The sequence below is a fragment of the Penicillium bovifimosum genome (genome assembly GCF_028826915.1).
Source record: "Penicillium bovifimosum strain IBT 22155 chromosome Unknown utg000006l_segment0_segment0, whole genome shotgun sequence".
In the NCBI taxonomy this organism is placed as follows: domain Eukaryota; kingdom Fungi; phylum Ascomycota; class Eurotiomycetes; order Eurotiales; family Aspergillaceae; genus Penicillium; species Penicillium bovifimosum.
This window is the reverse complement of record NW_026622715.1, coordinates 2785417-2807913: the sequence shown is the minus strand read 5'-3', so window position 1 is coordinate 2807913 and position 22497 is coordinate 2785417. Positions and strand designations below refer to the sequence as shown.

Sequence of the window (22497 nt, the reverse complement as noted above, 5' to 3'; positions counted from 1 at the left end):
CCGAAGCCACTCGATGCCGACCCGATCACCTTCAAACCCATCCCGAGCCGAGGATTTGATAGGTCCAACTGCCCGGAAATAAGCTCCGATCGGACACTAAAAATATACTCGGGCCGAGGAAGAATTTTGACATCCGAATTCTTACCCTACGCACCTTTCCAGCTCTCGAGCGTACAAAACCTCGAATAATATGGGAAATAGCACTCGTTACTCGTTTCATGGCATCCTGCACCGGAGCGAAGTTTTCATTTCCCCAGTTTCAACAGACACAATTGATTTGAGCTTTTGGGTAGACTGCACTAGCCGCCTAGCGTAGAGAGTCAGACGGATGTTGACGTTCTGGGTTGCAGCTCTCCTCGTGTGTGCTTGTAGCAGATGTATTGCAAATAGCTCAGTGTCGTTCGAGATGATTATCCGCGGAGATTGACTAGAATAACGTGTCCTCGTTGTATGCTCTGTGGTTCAGGCGTTGAGGACTCAAATCAGCATGAATAGAGCCAGTCCCGTCAGGCTGGAGCATCAATATCGCTTACAGGTAACAATATCAACAGACACATAGCTAAGAATAGTGATAATAGTGTTTCATTTGACTACATACAGGTTCTCTAACAGAATCATCAAACAGAAAGCGATCTATGCAAGATCGTTCATGTTATCGCTCTCAGTCGCGACATCATGGCCAGCCGAAGGAGGCAGGTCCGGAATATCACCAAACTCCTCATCGGTCAAGTCATTTTCATTATCGTAATTGTCATTATCATTAGCCTCCGACGCATCACCTAGACCAGAGCTAACCATCTTACTCGTCTGGGCAAGCCCACCCTTCGACTCTCCCTGCGGAGCCGAGGACGAAGAAGTAGCCATCGCGGGAGGCTCGGACACAGGAATATGATCCTGACAGCGGAGTGACTCGCGCGCCACTGGCCCCGCTGGGCCCCTTTCGTTCATTCTTTTTTGTAAGTCGCACACGGCTTGCACGGGCAGCTGTCGAGTGTTAACTTAGTTCTAGCTGATGGATTTGTGAAAGCGCGATCCTTATCTATTCGGGCATCCGAGTGGGAAACCCTTCAACTCGAGTGTCACCTTCTTGCCACATTTCCTCGCCATCGTCAAGGGAACACTCGACACTATGCCGAGAAAATGGGGGAAGAAGGTGACACTCGAGTTGAAGGGTTTCCCACTCGGATGCCCGAATAGATAAGAATCCTGTTTCCACAAGTCCGTTAGCTAGAACTAAGTTATCAAACTCAGGGAGACTCACCACGCGGGGGTGTTAAGACGAGGCAGCTGGAACAGGTGGTATCCGTCTTCCAGCTGCCTCGTCCTAGCGCCCCCCACGTGGTGAGTCTCCCTGATATGAGCCACGCCTTTGATGGGCTTTGTCAGTAAAAAAGTAGAGACAAGAAACTTTCAAAGTGCAAGGAGAGGATGGAGATGGAAAGTCAAAACAAAAAGGGCAACACCACAGCCGGACAGAGCATAAGCCGCAGGAACCCAGCGTGTGTGCGCGTAACAATACGCATAACTCTAAGCAAACGCAAACAGGAAGCCACAAGAACATGCACAGTAACTTACTATATCTGAGCGTCTGAGACAACTCACCTTCTTCATGTGTGCCTGTATCTTTCACCCAACTCTCGGCAAGCTTCTGACGCCAGCCTTGGTCCTGACGTTGAGTATATGGGCTGATCGGCCAAGTACTCACATCCCCATCACTAGCAGGCCGAGAGTTGGGTGAAAGATGCAGGCACGCACGAAGAAGGTGAGTTGTCTCAGATGCACACGTGAACGCAGTGTTGGACGCTTGGTACAATTATGCGGAGAATGCATTTGCTGTTTGCGATGTGGCATTTGCCAAATGCCGACACCGCTTGCATCTCCGACAGAGACGTATCGGCCATCCATTCCATTGACAACGACATTTTGCAGAGGAGAAGATAACATGTCTTGGAGGGATGAATGAAAATGAAAAAGGGTTGATGGGGTGAAGAAGCGTTTGGGACAGACTGCTAGAAGTTAAGTGAACAATTGATCATGTGAAAAAAAAAAAAAAAATAGCGCGGATGGCGACGATGTCGTCGACGTCGTCTCGAGAGGAAAAGGCATGAGCAGATCAATCGCACGAGTTATGCGCGCAAAAAGCTCGTTAGGCTAAGATGCTGGACCGGGAAGTTCAGAGATTGTGCGGCTCCATACGGAAAGAGCTGGCCAATCTCAAGATTATGAGCTTTTTGGACTCCCAGATGCCCAATGGGAAACCCTCCCCAAGACGACGGCCCGGCATGGCTTTCAATGGAGCCTGATCTTGTCTGGCAAGCTGTTCATCTCGACAACCCCCAATATCCTCTTTCTGCCACTCCAACACGCCGATCCCCGCGAAGGACGCCGACGCCATCAAAGCGCAGTCCCGGGAGGCGAAGAAGGAGGCCACCGCTCTCCGCGAGAAGCGGCATAATTGCTTCGTGGAGAAGTTGGTCAACAACCGCGCCTGGGCTCGCGGACTGAGCAAGGACGAGGTTGACGAGTCCAACCAGCGCTTCCGTTCCTGGGTTGATGGCAGTGGTGCCGTAGATGGCCCTGCGGCCGCTGAATCCGAGGGAGCTTTGGCCCCTGTAGAGAACGAGGATGTGGAGATGGGGGAGGTTGAGAAAACCGGTTAGGTCTTTTGTTCGGGGAGGGAGGGGGTGGCCTTGTGAGTATTTTGTAGCAAATATCTCCACATCAGACGCGATACGTGTCACTGTGAGATGATGATGATGATGATGATGATGATGTTGTTCTCATTAACTTGATTTAGCTCGCTGTACATACATGCTGGCGCTGTGGGATTATTGGGGTAAGTCGTACGAAAAGCCTTGCCAGTTGGCTGGAGACTCGCCAGTTGACGGAAACCTCGCGAAACACGTGACTGGAACTTGGCACCTTCAAACGGTCCTGTCAACTGGACAGAATACTTTTCTTGGTATCTATCTTACGAAGGTACTCTACACCTGTCCTGTTCACTTTTCTATATAGACAACACTTACAGGTATACCCTTCACCTCTTACTTCGCCTATTCAAATCTCCCCGGGCCGCAGACCCGGCAAAAATCTTGTGTGTTGTATTTGTACAAGCCAATGGCCTCTGTACACGAAGGGGCATACTACCCTCTGTACCTTATGCAGCCGTACAGAGCTGCACATCAAGGTGATGGACAACTCAAACTCGTAATTGAACGCCCAGGCGGCCAGGCCACGAACTGCTCTGTCGCTGATCACAGTTCACCGATTTCGGTTCATGAAGATCCCCCGCCGGCGTCGAAGATGTAATCTAATTGGTTATATGGGTGGGCCCCTCTTTTCTGTCTTAGCTGAGGCGCTCATTATTCGAGCTGGCATGCAGGGCAGCAGGAATGACTCCATATGCGGCTGTTCCCATGTGCAAGTCACAATGTTCATGTTCTTGGGCGCATTTCTCTCTGCAGTTGTGTTGTACTACCTCCTGTATGCCAACGTGCATACGCTGCACGTCAAAAGTTAACCCCAGCTAATATAGCATATCCAGGACGAGCTGTGCTATTTTTCAGCGCACTCAGAGGAAGTAATAAGGCGTAGCAAAGAGATAGTCCATGAGCGATATTGCTGGAAGAGATTTGACGTCAGGATCAACTCACGATCAAGTGGAGAATGCCCGAAGGGCAGAAGGGAACGCAGATCATTCACATCAGGTTTTTATGAGACTAATACTCAATGTCTGCCCCTTTTCACATGAATTGTAGCTTGAATATTGAGAACATCTCAAATGTACGGGACAAGATAAGCTGCAAAATCAAGCAACCACCTTCATCAATATTGGAAACCCTTACAAACATTAGACCCAGATATCCCCCAAATAGCTAGTATCATACAATACTCTCTATTTGATTATCCCAGGGCCTCCACGTGTCTTAACAGTGTGTGTATATGCAGTAGATCCACTGTAAATCCGGTTCCAGGACGTGTTGCAACTTGCCTGAGGTACAACAGAGTTCGCAGATCCATACAGAGTAACAGAGTACATACAAAGGCTGAGACCCACAGTTTTTGTTTATCTCAATTGTTATCCCGTTGTACTTGCTTTCATCCTAATGGAAGCGAAAGGATGACAGACCAAGAGCAACCAATGGCTGAAGAAGCTCCAGCTGCTCGCAGCGAGAGCAGACCGTCATCCATCAATGGCGCGACCAGCGACTCCAGCACGCCCAGCGACCTTTTCAATGAATTGGGCGAAAAACAAACCACCAAGAGCGAACGCGCTGACGGAAAGCGCGAGCTAAAGGAAGGGGAGTGCTACGAGATCCTGGGTTACTCCTTGCCGCGATGGAGGAAATGGACCTATCTGGCAGCTGTCGCCTTCGTGCAGGTCTCTATGAACTTTAACACTTCGGTCTACCCTGCCGCCGTAACGCCTCTCTCGGAGGCTTTCCATATCAGCGAGCAGCATGCTCGCACAGGTCAGATGGCCTACCTTGTGACCTTCGCCATCGGTTCTGAACTGTGGGCTCCTTGGTCTGAGGAGTTCGGTCGCTGGCCTATCCTTCAGCTCTCAATGTTCCTCATCAACATCTGGCAACTTCCTGCGGCCCTTGCTCCCAATTGGGGTAGCCTTGTCGTTGCTCGTGCACTGGTTAGCTCTCCCGTACGGTTTCGCGACTGGTGACTTAGGTGAATTGACATAATATCTATAGGGTGGTCTTTCTACTGCCGGTGGTTGTGTCACGTTTGGTCTCATTGCCGACATTTATGAGCCTGAGACGCATCAGTTTCCTCTCGCTTTAATCATCTTGTCCTCTTGGATCGGTACCAGCATTGGTGGTGTGATTGGTGGCCCAATTGCGCGATGTAAGCATACGCTATTCTCTCAGATTCCCTATATCAATCTGCGACACCTGGCTGACATGAAGCTCATGACCTAGTCCTTGACTGGCAATGGTTCTTCTGGGTTCAGCTCATCTTCGGAGTAGTCACTCAGATAATCATCTTTTTCCTGCCCGAAAGTCGTTCCACCATCCTCATGGACAGAGAAGCCAAACGCCGCCGCAAGTCCGGCGAAGATCCCAACATCTACGGACCAAACGAACTCAAGACTCCCCGCGTCTCCCTCAAAGAAGCCGCTAAGATCTGGGCCCGACCCTTCTACATGATCTTGCGCGAGCCCATCGTCCTGTGTCTGTCCCTCCTCTCCGGTTTCGCCGACGCCCTGGTCTTCACCTTCCTGGAGAGTTTCGCAATCGTCTACAAGCAAGGATGGGGCTTCGGCACCCTCGGCGTAGCATGGGCAATGATCCCCATCAACGCCGCCTATTTCATTGCCTATTTCAGCTACTTCCCGTGGTTCATCCGTGACCAGAAGCTGCGCCTCCGCCACGGCGATGCCGCAATTCCACCCGAGCGCCGCCTGAAGTGGCTGTTGTTCCTCGCGCCGCTTCAACCAATCGGCCTCTTCGGCTTCGCCTGGACATCCTTCGGTAACTCGCGCAACGTCCACTGGATCGGCTCTATGATTTTCTCCGCCTGCGTCGGTATCGCCAACTACGCCATCTACCTCTCCTCTACCGATTATATGATTGCCTCGTACGGTGTATACTCGGCTTCGGCGACGGGCGGTAGTGCTTTCGCGCGTAATCTGCTCGCTGGTATCTCGGCCATGTATGCGACGCCCATGTACAAGAATATCGGCGATAAGTGGCATGTACAGTATGCAAGCACTATTTTGGCTTGTCTTTCCTGTCTTGTTGTCACTCCCATCTATATCTTCTATTGGAAGGGACCGCAGCTTCGCGCGAAGAGCAAGTTTGCTCAGACTCTTGCTGCTGACAAAGCTCAGAACAATGGTCGTCGTGTCAGTAAGGGTCAGTGCTGAGCCGGACTTTTGAGCTAAGAGATGCATTGATGCGTGTGGAGGATACTACGTGATCTGATGCTTGTATATCTGTCTCTATATCTGTATATATGGCTTGTTTCAGTGCGAGGGGTCCTGGTGACTGTTTGAATCACTTCATAGTTGCTCTACAGCAGTATACAACTTGGGAGCTTGGAACCAAGTGACTTAGTAGGCTATTCATAAGCCTTATGAACCCATTGAACACTGCGTAAATGTGTTGAAGAACTACACATGATTCTTCTGCTATCGGCTCTAAACGCAACGCCAATAATCAATGTTCTGCGGCATGCCCAACCAGCCCCGGCCCTCGGTATAAGAGAATCTTCAATGCCACACGCCATGTGAGCTCTCTTCACCGAGGCCCCCTGGCCCTCAAGCATATGAGTTGAGAGTTCTCATGCAAAGAGAACAGGAAGGTACGAAGGGCGAAGCATAAAGGGAGTAGTTTTATTGGGGTTGCCTCACAATGCCCGTAGCCTCACGTGATATCTACACCGACATTACCCCTCTTCCTCCTACAACTGCCTCACGAGAGTCAGTTGCTTACCTCTGAGGGTAGCTCGTCATCTCTCACGCAGTCAAGTCCCGATTTTGTTTCACGTCCTTTCTCTGCGGCAATAACACCGATAAGCCTTGACCATATCGCTCTCCACCATGACATCCAGCCAGTCCAGCAGTTTCACGCCTGCCCCCCTTGACTCCGCTTGGCCCCCGGCCCACGTTTGGGAAACCATGGACGCGGCAGACCGTGCCAGTTGGCTAGGACAGATACAGAGAGAAAGGGCCAGGCGCCTTGAAATGGATGTAGCGGAGACAGACCTCCGCCACAGAAGGCCTCGTGGGGACCTGCAAGGTGACGAGAATCTCGAGGAAAACCGTGAGCCACCCCTTGAAGTCAAACCACTCATCGACATATTTCCCGGGTGTCTCCGCCACCCTTCTTACTCGCGTCTTCGAGAGAAAGTTGAAGGCGACTGAACTCATACGCTTCAAAGAGAAGTCAGCCACCGAGCTAGATCAGGAGGATAGAGTCTCCAAGATGACCGACTTGGGAGGCTCAGTAGGCTTCAAGAAGGCAGCAGCGTCGCTTAAGGACTGGGGCCCCAACCCTCAAATATGGACGACCTGCTTTCTCGCCTATCTGGCCGTTGTGGGATATCTCTTCAACGAAAAACATCCCAAAGCAGTTCCCAATCTACTCATGTTTATGAGGCAGATCCTGGACTTCGCCCAGACTTATCAGTGGTCGGAAGCAGTCCTCCCACTTGCCCTTAATTTCCACCAATACATAATGGATAAAGGAGAGTTATCGACGGACAACTACCTGGTCACAGGTCCATTTCGCGCAAAATACCTCCGCCACAATCTCACCCTGCCTGCGAAGTCACCAACCAACCCTTCTACCCAGCCACGTCAGCCTAGGAATACCAGGTCTTCGAATAATGCGACAGAAGTCTGCAATAAGTTCAATACGACAGGGTGTTCCTGGGAAGCCTGCAAGAGACGTCATGAGTGCACGGCATGCGGCCTAATCGAGCATGGCGCCTCCTCCTGCCGCAAGAAGAAATAGCAAGTGACAGCCCTTGAGACCTACACTAGTGACACAGGCAACGTTACTCTCAATCCCCCATCCCTAAGCCTCATACCACAGGGGCAACCACCCAGACCAAACACTGCTGTTCAATGCCCCGTTTTCAACCCAGGGCTTTCAAGGCCACAGTCCTCTCCGTCGCCACTGCATGCGAAAGGCTGGAGCAATCTTCTACGCTACTATCCGGGCGACCTTGGGTCCACTATTGCCGGCATTCTGACGTACGGTGCTCAGGTCGGCTATAGGGGCAAGAAGCAGTTTCGCCATTCCTCCAACCATCACATACATGAACCCGGCATTGTCACGGCAAAACTAGCAAAGGATCTCAGCCTCGGTCGTGTTAGACTAGCCTCTGGGCCCTCCTTCGTTTCACCGCTTGGTTTAGTCCCTAAACACGACGGGGGATGGCGCCGCATCCATGATCTATCCTGGCCACCTGGACAGGGCCTCAACCAGGGCATATCAGACTCCTAGTCAGCTATCGAATACATGACAATCGATGACATATACGAGCAGGCCATACAAGCTGGCCCAGGTTGCACAATCATCAAGAGGGACATCAAGGATGCCTTCCGAATAGTCCCCGTTGCCGAGGATAACCAGCACCTCATTGCCTTTCAATGGACCGATTCCACTTATGTTGAATGCTGCCTCCCCTTTGGCCTCGCAACGGCCCCGTTTCTCTTCAACCTCTTCGCCGAGGCACTCCATTGGATACTCCAATGCCTCCTCCCTACATTCCATATCAATCATTACCTAGACGACTTCATCGCAATTACTCAGTCTCCCTCAGTGTCCGACCCCACGGGTCTTTTTGATGAGGTTTACAACAGAGTCACCGACTATTTACGCATTCCTCGCAATACAAAAAAGGACCAGCAAGGGACCTGTGTTACGGTCCCGGTATCCAGATCGACTCTATTGCAATGGAAGCTCGTCTGCCGCCAGAAAAGTTGTGCCGCGCCACATTGGACGCCGCAGCTGCCCTGAACGCAGCGAGTCTCTCTCTCAAGCAAGTAGAGTGTCTCACAGGCCTATTGGCCTTTTGTTCAAGAGTTGTCCGACTTGGAAGAACAAGATTACAGTCTCTATACATCTTCCAAGCCGCTTTCCCACATGGGAGTAGTGCGCGCCGCCGTATCCCTCACGAGGTACGTGACGATCGGAATGGTGGAGGGACTCCTTGTCTCTCTTCAACGGCATACTCCTAATTGATCCCTGCCGCCGCCCCATCACGCACCTCTACACAGATGCCTCCAGTATAGGCCAGAGTCTCTTCTTCTTCTCATCAAAGTCTACGTTAGACTGCTGGCTGGCCCATTGTCACCAGCTTCATCCAAGCAATGCTGCCACATTGGCCCTTGCTCAAGACGCACATGCGCACATCAATACCAATGAAGTAGACGCTATTCTACAAAGCTTCCTACTCTTCAGCCACCATTGGCTCCATCATACTCTCGTTATCCACACGGATAGCTCCACAGCGCACTCGGGACTCAAGAAAGGCTTTCTTCATGGCCCGTCTAACGTACCTCTGAAGAGCCTGTTTATCCTAGCGGCGGCGAGAGACATCCACATTGTGCCACACTGGCTCCCCTCCGGGGAAAATACATTAGTAGACGCGCTGTCCCGTAAAAATCTTGAAGACATTGCTAACATTTGTCCCCATTGGCAGGACCTCTCGCTATTGAACCGCCCGCGTGGTTCTCTTCAAGAGCTCCTCAGCTCAATGACGGCCACCTAAAACTGCTCTGGAACGGACTCAGCGCCAACACACGTTCTGTTTACCTCTCTGTTCAGCGCAGCTACGAAAAGCACTGCGCGCTACAAAATTTATCCGCATGGCCAGTTTCAAGACAGTCATTGACCTCATGGCTAAGCTCACGACTCCTTGGTAACGCCAACCAAAAGGCCGTCAAACCTGACACCGCACTCGCCGACCTAGCCGCTCTCCGAGCCTACCATATCGATAATTTCCTTGACGATAAACTCTTCGATAACAAGCATTTTCGGCGTCTCATAGACGGCGCGAGAAGACCCAATCCCGTCACAAAAGTACGGGTCAGAAACCCTATTTCGCGTGACACTATTACGACACTATCTGCGGGCCTCGCCGCACTACCACCACAGCCCTCGGAGATGTCTGCGAACATTCTAGACGACTTGAACTCCGCAACCGCGTGCCGGGTAGCATTTGCTGGATTCATTCGCCTCGGAGAATTCGCCTACAAGACTGACGACCTCCGCACACGTTCTATCTTCTCAGCCACAAAGTTAACGCGCTCCGATGTCAGATTCTCGTCCTCGTTAGACCACGCACAACTCACACTCAAGCGCAGTAAGACAGACCACCGCCACGGAGGCGTGCAAATTATTCTGGCAAAGACGGGAGACGGCGCGTGCCCGGTTGATGCCCTTCAGAAGCTGCTACTGCTCGACCCCAAAGGGCCCCGACGCCCCATTGTTCTCCTTCCACAGAAGGCCATTCAGTCGCAACAACTTCCTCTCGACCTTATCTACTAAGCTAAGAGCGCTTGGACTACAGACAGAGGGCTACTCGGGTCACAGTTTTCGGAAGGGCGCAGCTCAGCATGCGCACGATAGTGGGATACTCGACGACCAGATTCAGATGCTAGGGAGATGGACCTCAGAGGCTTTCAGGGTGTATTTCACGACGAACGCGTCAGTTTTGTACAAGCTCAATCACCAGTTCCAGACACGCTCGCCGACCCCGCTGTCTTTGCTGCTTCCACCACCGTCCCCTCCACCATCCTAGTTTGGCCGGGTCATCTGGGCCCTATCTGACGCTACGGTCTACGACCCCAGCGACAGGTGACCCGTTATGGCCAAACTACACTCTTCTCGCTCCTCTTGACTGCGTGAGGTCACCAATAAATAGGGGAAATTCCCGGGTAGATGTGACTGTGAGAATAAAGGCTCAGTTGGAAGGCTTCTTTACCATGTATGAGTAACTAGTCGCTTTCTTTCTATCTTTATTAAAATTGTTTTGAGTGTTGTATCTCTCATTCCTCTGTCTCCCTCTCGTAATTATCGATCATCCTAAGCAGTTTGTTGCTCACTGTGCCTTCGAGGTACAATCAACTTAGGGTGATTATAGACGCGTTGTCAGCCAATAGTATTTTGACAGGGATTAGCCTGTTCTCCTGTCTTCTCTTTGAATCCCACTTCAGCCCTCTGAACCCTATACAAATCGCGAGAGCAATTGGGGTCCGATTACCCAAATTCATACGCCTTGGTCTACTTACTCAACAACATGACCAATTCAATCGAACTACTCCAAGCAGAAGCCGACGAAAACGACCAGAGTTACTTCCGCCTCCTGATCAACGGTCGGATAAAATACATCACCATAGATCCATATCTCTACAGTGTCGAAGACATGTGTTTCGGCCCATCACTGATCTCCCTCCCCCCCCCCCCTCTACCAACTGGCGAATGGAATCTTGGACTGGTGGCCAAAAACGAAAATGGCCAACCGCACTTCGCCTCTGCAACCCAGACCGCTTTTCCCAGCGTCCAGAATGTCTGGCACGAAACCTCTGTTGAATACACAGAGCTCGAAGTCGGGGAGAAGTTACGAACGGGTATTTACGAAATCAAATGCCATCTCTTCGACGAGCCCGTTGTGATTAAATTCGCCCGCCTCGACTGGGAGATCCAATATCTAGAGAATGAGACGACGGCTTACCAATGGATTGAGGGCTACGACATCGGTCCACGATTCCTGGGCCATTTGACAGAAGATGGTCGTGTTATTGGATTCATGATGGAACGTATTAAGGATGCTAGACATGCTGGGCCGCAGGACCTGGAGGCTTGTACAGAGGTGTTGTCGAGATTACATGGTCTGGGGATTCATCATGGAGATACGAATCGGTTTAACTTTCTTGTTCGTGGTTAAATGGCTGTTTTAATTGATTTTGATTCGGCGAGGAAGTGTGGTGATCGAGATGCGTTGGTGAGGGAGATGGAACTCTTGCCAGATTCTCTAGGGGATTTATCGCGGTCCTTCGCGGAGAGGCGGTGGTGGACTTCTTTGATCAGTGCCCGTTGACCAAGTGGTCCAAGTTGTCTGAATGAACAACCTCACAAAGTGAGAAGACTAGGCAGTTTGGGTGGAAGAAAAAAAAAACTACTGTCAGTACCCGAAGGGATTGAGAGACTAATAATGACCTCCTGGCCGTTTGACCGCCTGGATACGAACATGTAGCCCATGTATTCGCGCATAGACACATCGGCCCTTGTCCTCCCTTGGACAGGCTCAAAGATCTATCTTGTATGGGATCTGTCATCATCATCATCCATGCCAAAGGACAAAGGTACATCAAGTGAGGCATTCCACTGCTTCCAGTCCACCAGGTGGCTCTTTGTCGCCAGGTACGTGACCCTTCGTATGCCCTAAATCCAATCACATGGAACCCGGAACTTGGAATGATCTTGTAGTGGCTAGACCGCTCATTGAGTGTCATTCCTAAGCACGCTAACGGAACTAGACATTCCTAGCTTGTGGGTAGTACACATGTATGTATAATGGACCAGTGATGGCTGGGCTGGGATATCAGCCCGCGATTGCTCTGTCTTCCCTAGAAGAAGGGAAGGAGATGAGAGCAAACGAGATGGATGGCAAGGGAGGGTGAGAGATACATATAGTTAGAAGGTGATATCCTTTGAGACTGGTACGTAACGACACGACATGTATGTATCAGAGTCTCGAGTGGTTGGCATGCACTACACGCACAATCGAAATGAGCCTGGTGACACGATCAGAGTGCATGGCAGGTACCATGCAGAGATACTGTATCACACAGTAATATCCCCCGGTCCTATGGGATATGAGATGTCAGTCTCTTTCCAGGTCCGATCATTTGCTTTTCGCCAGGCAGTTATATGACAAGATACACTTGTCGTTTGCGAGGTGGGATTTGCCAAATGCCTTTATCACCTGAGTCGGAGAGGATCAGATCATCCCTGAGCCATCCACTCCTTGGATAACGACATAACGACACTGTACCAGAGGAGCCGATAACAAGTCCTTGGATGGGATGACTGGACAAGTGTAGTGATTGGAAAGGACTCTCAGAAGTGAGGTGAATGATTTGAACTTGTGGAGTGAATCAAGGAAGATGGCGACTTGGGGCGAGAATACTTGAACAGATCAGTCGCACAAGTTATGCGCAAGTTGGCTAGATGAGACTCTGCTAGGCAAAGTCGGGATAGCAAGGATGTATATGCAGCAGATGGAGTCAATCGCTTTTCCAAAAAGCTCATGATCTTGAGATTGGCCAGCTCTTTCCGTATGGAGCTGCATAATCTCTAGACTTCCCCGTCCAGCATCGTAGCCTAACCAGCTTTTTGCGCGCATAACTTGTGCGATTGATCTGCTCATTCCTTCTTGCCTTGAGACGATGGCGTCGTCGACGACATCGTCGCCACCCGTGTTGTTTGTTTTTTCACATATATCAATCGTTTACTTAACTTTCAGCAGTCTGTCCCAAACACTTCTTCATCTTCTTCCATCCCCTCAAGACCTGTTACCTTCTTATTCTCTTGCAACTGTCTAGGCGGATGGAGACGTGTTATCTTCTCCTCTGCAAAATGTCGTTGTCAAAGGAATGGATGGCCGATCTGTCCCTGTCGGAGATGCATGTGGTGCCGGCATTTTGCAAATGCCGCATCGCAAACAGCAAATGCATTCTCGGCATATAGGTGGGATCCTGCCGGGCTCGCGATCGCATCTCCGATATCGCCAACTTGTTCTTCAAGGATCGCGGGAAGGAGGAGACCAACACTCACGATCAAGAGGAGTTGCAATACAGGAAACATGTTGAGCGGCTTGTTAAATAAAGTGACGTCTACCGCATCACCTTCGTGAGTGCAAGGAGGTGACCCGACATGACGTTGCCCGCCTCAACGCCGGTATCTGGAACAAAGATTACCACCAATCTCCCGAGGGCTGGGAGGAGGATCTCCAAGTCAACACGCTCTCCACCTCGCTGTTGGCCTTGCTCCTTCTCCCGAAGCTGAAGAAGAGCGCTTATCCCGACAACCCCACGCATCTGAGTGTTGTGTCTAGCCAGCAGTTTGTCCAAGTGAAGCCCGAAAGCGTGCAAACCGACGGTATTCTGCTGGCGCACCTCAACGACCCCGGCAACTTCGCGGGCCCCAAGCAGTATGCCATTTCCTATACCCTGCTTACCCTGGCACCAGCTAACCTCCTTCACAGTACCTCATCGACGCGTGGCCATACGGGGACCAGAGCGTGACCAGCGAGGACTCCACCCGCAACAACGACCAAATGACCCCATTATCTATTTCGACCGCAACACAACTGGTCCCTGGTAAGAGACTGACACCCCATAACGACGAAACCACGCTGGTGATTTGCTAACCTGTTTGATGTAGGCGTGCCGAAAGAGTGGGCTCCACCGATGCGCAACGCCAAGCTGAGGAGCAAGCTCCTTTCAGCAATCTTCGAAGTGAACCTCCCGGCTTCATCTCTCAGACACCCAACCGGGATGTCAAGATGCCCCCCCTGGGACAGTTCAATGTTAAAGACTCTAAGGAGAGTAAGAAGCGCTGCGGTGGCGCAGGTGGAGAGGGGGCCGGCACATTCCTTAGGACGCACTTTTCGATGTGGCCACACTAAGCGGACGGCAGAAAAGTGGATCAAAAAGATCTTGCCCCGTGCGTGGCTAGCACAAGTTCCATATGTACTTGCTTAGGGGTACACGCATCGCTCGACGTTCGTGCAAACTGAGCAGCAGGATATGCGGGAGCGGTTCGAGGACTGGGAGATGGCTAAGAACCGGGTGTTGGGCAAGTTCGGTGCCCCGCGGCACTACTTGGTGAATTTTGCTCGGGGCTCGGAGCTGCCATTCTTCGAGATCGAATGTCGTGAAGGGGGTTTGAAGATATTCCATCTGACCAAGTGAACATGTTGGCAAAGGCGTCCCGGCTACGTATCGGTGTTCGGCGGTGGTCAACAAGGTTGAGATTGCGGCCGTAGAGGGCTGTGCTTCGTAATCTTTAGCCTAATCGAATCACACATGCTTGTGAATGAGCTTCAGATTGCACAGTAAGTGAATCATGAACACACCTGAAAGCCGTCCTGGATACGCGGAAACAGTATGCATGTAACTGTCCTGGAAGCAGGAGGTAGCTCTCCTCGAACGTATGTGATGAATCATTATCCATGGATATACAACATGTGTAAACATGAGTGGGCGGAGTGGGCACTGATAAGACATTAGTATTCTGTCACGCGTCGCCGCCTTATTCTTTCACTTGTCGCTGGTTAAAGCTACTTTACATTCGCCATTGGCCCATTGCGGTGTAGGAGTCTCTTGGCTTCAGAGGACAATATAAGTCAAGGTCTCAAGGACGATTAAGAAGCAATGCTAAACTCATACAGCATTTTGGAGTCCCATCCCAGTACGGGGCTAGACAATCCGTTAGCATTGGTAGGAATACTATTTTATGCTCCATGTACTAATGTAGAGACAGAAGTATGAGTACAATCGACAAGCGGTAGACCCGTATGTACACAGACTGCCTCTCTCAGTTAGGACTCTGCCATTAGCCCCAACTCCATGCAGCTCAATAGCGCGGTTCGTTCGGCTTCTGGGGTAATCTGGGACTCCCGGATCATCCGCTTGCCTTACTGAAAGCGGAGCTGTTAGTAACCAGTGGCAAGATGATCCAATGGCGGACGAAGAATTAGCTAATATTCAATCCATTTATTCCATCCATTGAGACTCCATATTAATTCCGTGTGGCCGAGCTGGGATAGCCGACATCATACCGAGACGTGGAGATGTGGAGTCGGGGGAAACTCGGGGCGATCTACAACCTCTTCATCAGTGATCTACACGTTCTTCAGGATGTTGCAAGTTGAATGATCCTGGTAAAATCCGGGGAAATGCTATTTGAACGCCGAAAAAGACCGAAGGAGGTTTGCGATGGCCATTTTTATAGGGTTGGTAGAGTTCTTAAGGATGAAAAGTGTAGGTTTGGGTGAAATTTGGGGCGAGTGGAAATTGGCGAGACCCGAGAAGACGCCGAGAGGGGCCGAGCGAACGCCGCACTTGACGTCAGTATGAAGATTTGCCAGACGTAACCTGGAAACGAGCATCATTGAGTCCTGGGAAAGAGAAACTGGGGAATTAAAGGAGATCAAGCTGGGGAAGGAGATCTCGAATGTCAATTGAATAGCTTCATTTATCGCGCTACTGCTTTTTTTATAGATGCAGTTTTACATACACATCGCAACCTGAGCTAGTACAAACCCCCCAAAAAGGAAATTAAACATTTCCATTCTCCCGGACACATCGGCCTCAACTTCCTCTGTGGAGACCTCAGATCCTGGTTGCCCGTGGGGTTGGAGAAATTACTTATACCCCCAGCTCCCCTTTTCTCTTCCTTCTTTTTACCCTCGACCTCATTTTGACCCTCTCCCCTCTTCCCTTCTATCCATTGAATAGTCAACATGGCTGCTTCCGCACTCTTGAAGAGCCGTGTGCGACGCCCTTCGTACTTGAAGAAGCTCGCCAAAGCTGAGGACCTCCTTCACCACTTCCCTCACAATGCGTACATCGGCTGGTCCGGATTTACCGGTGTTGGTTACCCTAAGTATGTCACACAAAGACCGAATTGCAAAACCGAGTCCTAACGTCCATTGCTCAGGGTCCTCCCCGAAGCTCTTGCAGACCATGTCGAGAAGAACAACCTCCAGGGACAGCTGAAGTATAACCTGTTGGTCGGTGCTTCCTCCGGCGCTGATACTGAGAACCGCTGGGCGCGGTTGAACATGATTGAGCGTCGCAGCCCTCATCAAGTCGGAAAGGAAATCGCCAAGGGGATCAACAATGGCCAGATCAAGTTCTTCGATAAACATCTGAGCATGTTCCCCTCCGACTTGGTCTACGTAAGTCTTGGCATTCTCCGAGAAAAATAAAAGATCGACGCTAACCTTACCGCTTCCGTTAGGGCTGGTACACTCTGAACAAACCAACCCCTAACATCGATGTCGCCGTCATTGAAGCTTCCGCCATCACCGAGAATGGTGGCATTATCCCCGGTGCCTCCGTGGGTGCCTCTCCCGAGTTGATCCAAATGGCCGACAAGATTATTATCGAAGTCAACACCTCCATGCCCTCCTTCGAGGGTTTGCATGACATCACCGGCTCCGATCTGCCCCCCGGACGCAAGCCCTACCTCGTCATGAGCCCTGAGGACCGCATCGGAACAAGCTACATCCCCGTTGACCCCGAGAAGGTTGTCGCCATCGTCGAGTCCACCTCCCCGGACATCACCCTGCCCAACGCCCCCGAAGACGAGGGCTCGCAGGCGATCGCCTCGAACCTGATCGAGTTCCTCAAGCACGAGGTGAAGCACGGCCGTCTCCCGCCCAACCTTCTCCCCATCCAGTCCGGCATCGGCAACATCGCCAACGCCGTCGTCGGAGGCCTCAGCAAGGGCGGCGCCGACTTCAAGAACCTGAAGGTCTGGACCGAAGTCCTGCAGGATTCCTTCCTGGATCTCTTCGACAGCGGCAACCTGGACTTCGCCACCGCAACCTCCATCCGCTTCTCGCCGGACGGCTTCAAGCGCTTCTACGACAACTGGGAGCGCTACGCCGGCAAGCTCCTCCTGCGCTCGCAGCAAGTCTCCAACTCCCCTGAGATCATCCGTCGTCTCGGCTGCATCGGCATGAACACCCCCGTGGAAGTGGACATCTACGCTCACGCCAACAGCACCTGCGTCATGGGTTCGCGCATGCTCAACGGTCTCGGCGGTTCTGCCGATTTCCTCCGCAACGCCAAGTACAGTATCATGCACACTCCCAGTGCCCGGCCCACCAAGACCGATCCCACCGGTGTCTCTTGCATCGTGCCCTTCGCCACGCACATCGATCAGACCGAGCACGATCTCGATGTCGTCGTTACTGAGCAGGGTCTTGCTGATGTTCGTGGACTGTCGCCGCGTGAGCGTGCCCGTGTTATCATCAAGAACTGCTCGCACCCCGATTACACCCCTATCTTGACTGATTATCTCGATCGGGCTGAGTTCGAGTGTCTGAAGAAGGGTATGGGCCACGAGCCTCACATGCTGTTCCAGGCCTTCAACATGCACAAGAACCTCCAGGAGAAGGGTACCATGAAGATTGACTCTTGGGAGTAAATGGTAAACTTAGACTCTGACTTGGGTCTTTTGTTATACCTTGTGTTTTTAGAACTTGGATTGGCGATGTGCCACGGTATAGGCGTTTTGGTATATCTCATTAGCGGTTTTGTATATAGTCTTCCAATGGAATAACATGAATGTTAATTGATAACTATTGCTTTGTACTCCGTACCTAGTACTGTGCAGATTTAATGATGCATGGAGTCGGTTGGAACCATGGAAGTAAAGAATTCAGGGAGATATCGACCACTCAACCCTAGGTATGTCTGTCCTGCACAATGCTCTTCATACCTATGGATCAAGGTAACCCTTGCTAGTATGGAGGTACTCTATTACAACTACAACATCATTCCAATTCACGAAAACGGCGGGGGACCATCATTCCTGGTATGTGCAAGGTCCATCATCTCCTCACAAGTAAACTAGCTATACACGAAACTAAAGCTCAAATACAAGAAATCCAAATTGACTCCAACTCCAGCATAGAATCATTACCTCCTCCACTTCTGATCAAGTATCCCCTCAAGCACCAGTAAGCCTAATATCAAAAGTCAGCACAATCCCAACCCACCCCCAAACAACCGTAGACTTGATAATAAACCTACCGACTCCAAATAGCCCCGAAGAGCCCAACCCTCTCATCCGTAGACTTCCTCCGCGCCCACCCATGATCAACGTTGTAATGCTTAACATCCTGTAAGCCAGAGAAGAGGCCACGGCCGGCGGTTGCGCGCTACATCAATTAGTACATGGAAGGCACATATTGAGAGACAAGTGGTGGTACATACACGATGTTCTGCGGCACTGCGGACCCAGTAATCAGCGCCGTAATCGTTTTGAAGGCGGGCGTGTGAGCTAGAGTCTGTGGTTGATTTGGAGGACATTTTGTGTTCTGTATCGTTGGTGGCTAGGTTGTTTGTGTAGATTTGTAGATGTAGATTAGGTATCGTTATCGAGTAACTCGACAGTTGAACGAGATTTGCAAGTGAATATGCTTTGATGAATGGATAGTAATATGTAGCTATGTCGTGTAACATCTGTCTTTATATACTCTAGCCATCTAGATAACTGATAAGTGCAATTGACATCTCATGAGTCGCATCGTTATGGCCTGATCCGGTGTTTACGAATGACGTAGTATGGTGCGATCGATGGATACGGGATTATCCGTACCTGGGGATAGCCGTAGGAACTGGATCTCCAGGTACCTGTGTTTCTGTTCATCGGAGCTTGCCGATTGTCTACTGTGGTATGATTTTGTTAGAATGGGGTGGTGGTTGTGGCTTTGGGTTGTTTTGGTCATGTGTCGCGTGGCATGATCGGGTGGCATGGTGGGCAGATCTATGGCTTGCGGCGGGAAAAAGAAGGAACTCATGAACGGGAGATGGACTGATCATCTTTGAGGCTACCTACCTGACAATTTGACAGGGAATACCGGTGTGATTGAAATACTCTACGGAATACCGTAGTGATTCTTGTGCCTGTTGGCTGTTCGTTTACCGTGACGTGCGGTATACCGTGATTTCTGAAATACTTAGGCGCGACGAAGTACTGCATTCGCAACGGTATATGATCTAGAATAGCGTGGCAGCAATAGTATTCAAGCCGAAATACAGGATTTCAGTTTCTGGTGCTGCCGGCATTTGTTCTGTCTAGGTGAGATTTTGCGCGATGCCGGGCGTGATATATATGGCGATCTGACTCACGAGGTCGAGTACAGTACCTACCTAAGTCCATTCCGATGGATAGAGTTACAGCCAGCATTAGGTCATGGGCAGGTAGCTATAGGTACCTAGGTATTACCCAAATACCTATCCTCTGATCTAAAGTCCGGTTTGCTTTGATCCTTCCTCTGGTACCTTGGATGAAAGCGCATGCTCCTAGCAGTTCAGACACGGAGTCGTATAGTCGAGGAGAACAACCCGATTATTCCCGTGGTAGAGGTGAATGGTGACATAGATTTGGTGCAACTATTACACTACACACGGAGAGAATTTGGAATGCATAAACTATGACATAAAAGCAGATAGAGCATCTCGATCAGAAAGAATGACCTGTTGATAAAGTCTGTGAAGACGAGGCAGAAATGTTTTCTGCCACATAATTCAGGCGCACATTCCACCAAGAGACATTCTCGAATCTCCATGTGGCAGCGTGACACAGATCTGATCTCACCGGAACATTCGAGCAGTGGAATGTCAAAAAGGCAGATTAGATTCGCACTTGACATGTCAGAAGGGAGATCGAGTCATATGCAACTCGTCCCAACTCCCGAAGGTAAAAGAAATTCTGCCCAAACGCAAGGCGCAAAAAAAATCTCCCGAACAAAGTCCTCCACCGTTGGGCCCTTGGAACCTTTTATACGGAGTACGATGAAACGAGATGTAAAGAGCCAATGAATAAAGCAAATCTCGACAGCAACCCAAGCCTGCATGAATGAAACTCGTTTCTCAGATCTCGAACCCACATCTCCACAAGTTCACCACCCCTGCGAAGCCCCTGGTTAACCTCAAAGAGGGAGCCAAGCTCGACCCAAATACCGACTCCAGTCGCCCAGAAGAGAAGCCAAGATACCTCTCATTCTTGGTCTTTCTCCATTGGACTCCAAGAGCAGCCAAGATTTGTTCGGCGGTCTGGATCTTTGTCTGGGCAGTATTTGGCCTGGGCTGTGTACGGAATGTATTATTGGTATCATTAATTTCAGCATTGACACGAATCCAAAGAAGCAACGTGGCGGCGTCAATAGTATTCATTTCACTATTCACGAGGATAAATCGATCATATCACAATCTACCATTTTCCATTCGCATGATTCGTCTACGCTGCTAATAACTAAACCAATCCTAGAGACCGGAGACAACTATTGTCAAGTAGACCCAACTAGTTAGCGAGTGCCAATTGGAAATCATTTCATAACTACAGTACTACTCCGTACGTTCAGGAGTAACCTCCTTTCCTAGCAGTCCCGGCACTAGCTTTCTGTAGTGCCATAAAAAAAACATAACTAGCGGTACATAACCTCTGAATCTCCACATGGAGACAAGCAAAACGGCTCGGCTGTGATCCGTCATGATCTACCGCGTGGACAAAGTGCGATCGGCAATGGAGAGATCCAGACCCTTGTCTTCGTTGAGATCAGCCATGAAGATTGGCAGTGGACAGGGCAGCTGTTCGCGTGTACAGAGTAATTGCTGTGCGCTTAATTTGTCGAAGTACAAAGTGCAGGCCAGGACTTGGATATACGAGGTCGTGTACTCCGTGCACACGATATGGGGTGCGTTACAACTGCGAATGTTGGCTGTATCGGGTTACTCGGGCTGCAAATGTTTACTCTGGAGTCTGAGCAATCACTGACTACACAGTATCTAGAGAATGCTCTGAATAGGGTAGGTATGTTACACATGACCTGTCCTATCTACACAGTAAAGCCTACGATGTACTCCGTACTCCGAATATCGTACGGAGACAGGCTGATGAAATAAATTGAACAGTCAAGCTTCCTCCACCGCCGGCTAACTAACCTCTTTTGACTTTAGGTACGGAGTACACCTGGCGGATGATCGGCTACTTTATGAGTGTGTGCTTCATTGACTGGATGGGATCGTCAGGGGCGGGGCGACAAAAAGAGCGCATATTGAAGAACAACACATAGCATGTGTTTCCATATAACGAGGTGAAATAGCAAGTCGGGAGCAACATGATTCTGTAAGTGATGAGAATCGAAGCCATGGAGTCATGGACACGAACGGAGATTCAAATTCCTCAGCTCATTTTGATATTCCAAGGTTAGGCCCCGGTGGTAATCCGAGACCGTACGGGTAGGTATTGACAACAGTCAAAGAGCAAGAACAACAAACACAAACAAAGCGCCCGATGTAATCTGCCAGTTCGAGTGATACGGTGTATTGAGTTTGAGTAATAAAGATCGTCAGGGCGGAAATTAGTGGTTGGGCTTTAGCCAATCAAATAGCCCCACTACTTCGGATTCAGCTGCCACCTTTCCCTATCAGGACTGGCCGAAGCGCTATTGTGAGCTACTCCACATGGCGCGAGAAACTAATTTCCTGTTTCTGATTTTGCCGGGGATTTCCTGTCGAACTCTGCACTGAGAGTCTGAGACACTCTGGTTCTGTTTACTTCAAAGGCATTGCCCCAGCCTGGGAAACCAGGAACCGAGGATTGTGCATGGCCAGTGTTGCCACAAAGTAAGCCACCAAGCCACAGAAAGACGGTAGTGGTGCCTTACATTGTCTGACAGGATAGATGAAACATCCGCCTTTTTTAGGTATCATGTGGCTGTATGAGCGGTTAGGAGTTACCGAGTACAATGAAAGGGAACCTTCAAGGCCCTCACAGCGGTAAGGGGAGGGCAAATTTGAATGTGAGACAGAATCACTATTTTCGACAGTGCTAAGCTTGATGGCTGAGCAGAAAAAGGAGAGGAGGGCATTCAATGATCCGTGCGGTGTGTTCACGAGTATTGACAATAACAACGGTCGCATACGAACGTACGGAGTACGGAGTACTGCTTCTTATGGCCGAAATGACCGTTGGGCGAGGATATAATTTATGTGCATCTGAGCGGTGTACCTGCACATCATCCAGGCATCTTCGACCTCATACTTCGTGCTTGTACCTGCAGGTGCCTACGAAGGCTGGACAATAATAATACAACACTTTCATGAATACGAAGTACACTCTGCTCCACTTTTGCCCGAGCCGTGTGGGCCAACCAGAGAGAGCCAACACTTGGGTCTTTACTGATCAACCAATGATATCTTACCTGTCCCTGAATTCACAT

The 22497-nt window shown here is 50.3% G+C and overlaps 9 protein-coding genes across 9 annotated transcripts; 7 read left to right on the top strand and 2 right to left on the bottom strand.

Annotated features, from left to right (window-relative positions):
• Positions 1–633: 633 nt before the first annotated feature.
• On the bottom strand, positions 634–1801 carry N7515_008704 (uncharacterized protein; the record flags this gene model as incomplete). The annotated part of the gene is made up of 4 exons (XM_056669448.1): positions 634–894; positions 968–984; positions 1065–1227; positions 1544–1801. Coding segments are annotated over 4 exons (699 nt in total), but the record flags the coding sequence as incomplete, so codon positions are not given.
• A 449-nt stretch (positions 1802–2250) lies between these two features.
• On the top strand, positions 2251–2660 carry N7515_008703 (Histone deacetylase interacting; the record flags this gene model as incomplete). The annotated part of the gene is made up of 2 exons (XM_056669447.1): positions 2251–2319; positions 2382–2660. The coding sequence occupies 2 exons, from the start codon at positions 2251–2253 to the stop codon at positions 2658–2660; spliced, it is 348 nt and encodes a 115-aa protein (XP_056519277.1).
• Positions 2661–4141: 1481 nt separating this feature from the next.
• Positions 4142–5881, top strand: N7515_008702 (uncharacterized protein; the record flags this gene model as incomplete). The annotated part of the gene is made up of 3 exons (XM_056669446.1): positions 4142–4645; positions 4707–4860; positions 4935–5881. The coding sequence occupies 3 exons, from the start codon at positions 4142–4144 to the stop codon at positions 5879–5881; spliced, it is 1605 nt and encodes a 534-aa protein (XP_056519276.1).
• Positions 5882–6556: 675 nt separating this feature from the next.
• N7515_008701 (uncharacterized protein) lies at positions 6557–7472 on the top strand (the record flags this gene model as incomplete). Its single annotated transcript, XM_056669445.1, has 2 exons — positions 6557–6779; positions 6898–7472. 2 exons carry the CDS (start codon positions 6557–6559, stop codon positions 7470–7472), a joined length of 798 nt encoding a protein of 265 aa, XP_056519275.1.
• A 510-nt stretch (positions 7473–7982) lies between these two features.
• N7515_008700 (uncharacterized protein) lies at positions 7983–10016 on the top strand (the record flags this gene model as incomplete). Its single annotated transcript, XM_056669444.1, has 4 exons — positions 7983–8396; positions 8579–8644; positions 8824–9124; positions 9169–10016. 4 exons carry the CDS (start codon positions 7983–7985, stop codon positions 10014–10016), a joined length of 1629 nt encoding a protein of 542 aa, XP_056519274.1.
• A 751-nt stretch (positions 10017–10767) lies between these two features.
• Positions 10768–11415, top strand: N7515_008699 (uncharacterized protein; the record flags this gene model as incomplete). The annotated part of the gene is made up of 1 exon (XM_056669443.1): positions 10768–11415. One exon carries the CDS (start codon positions 10768–10770, stop codon positions 11413–11415), a length of 648 nt encoding a protein of 215 aa, XP_056519273.1.
• A 1694-nt stretch (positions 11416–13109) lies between these two features.
• On the top strand, positions 13110–14160 carry N7515_008698 (Short-chain dehydrogenase/reductase family protein; the record flags this gene model as incomplete). The annotated part of the gene is made up of 4 exons (XM_056669442.1): positions 13110–13163; positions 13221–13337; positions 13394–13683; positions 13917–14160. The coding sequence occupies 4 exons, from the start codon at positions 13110–13112 to the stop codon at positions 14158–14160; spliced, it is 705 nt and encodes a 234-aa protein (XP_056519272.1).
• A 1839-nt stretch (positions 14161–15999) lies between these two features.
• coaT (acetyl-CoA hydrolase ACH1) lies at positions 16000–17693 on the top strand (the record flags this gene model as incomplete). Its single annotated transcript, XM_056669441.1, has 3 exons — positions 16000–16142; positions 16197–16437; positions 16500–17693. The coding sequence occupies 3 exons, from the start codon at positions 16000–16002 to the stop codon at positions 17691–17693; spliced, it is 1578 nt and encodes a 525-aa protein (XP_056519271.1).
• A 525-nt stretch (positions 17694–18218) lies between these two features.
• N7515_008696 (uncharacterized protein) lies at positions 18219–18580 on the bottom strand (the record flags this gene model as incomplete). The annotated part of the gene is made up of 3 exons (XM_056669440.1): positions 18219–18234; positions 18302–18429; positions 18485–18580. 3 exons carry the CDS (start codon positions 18578–18580, stop codon positions 18219–18221), a joined length of 240 nt encoding a protein of 79 aa, XP_056519270.1.
• Positions 18581–22497: the final 3917 nt, after the last annotated feature.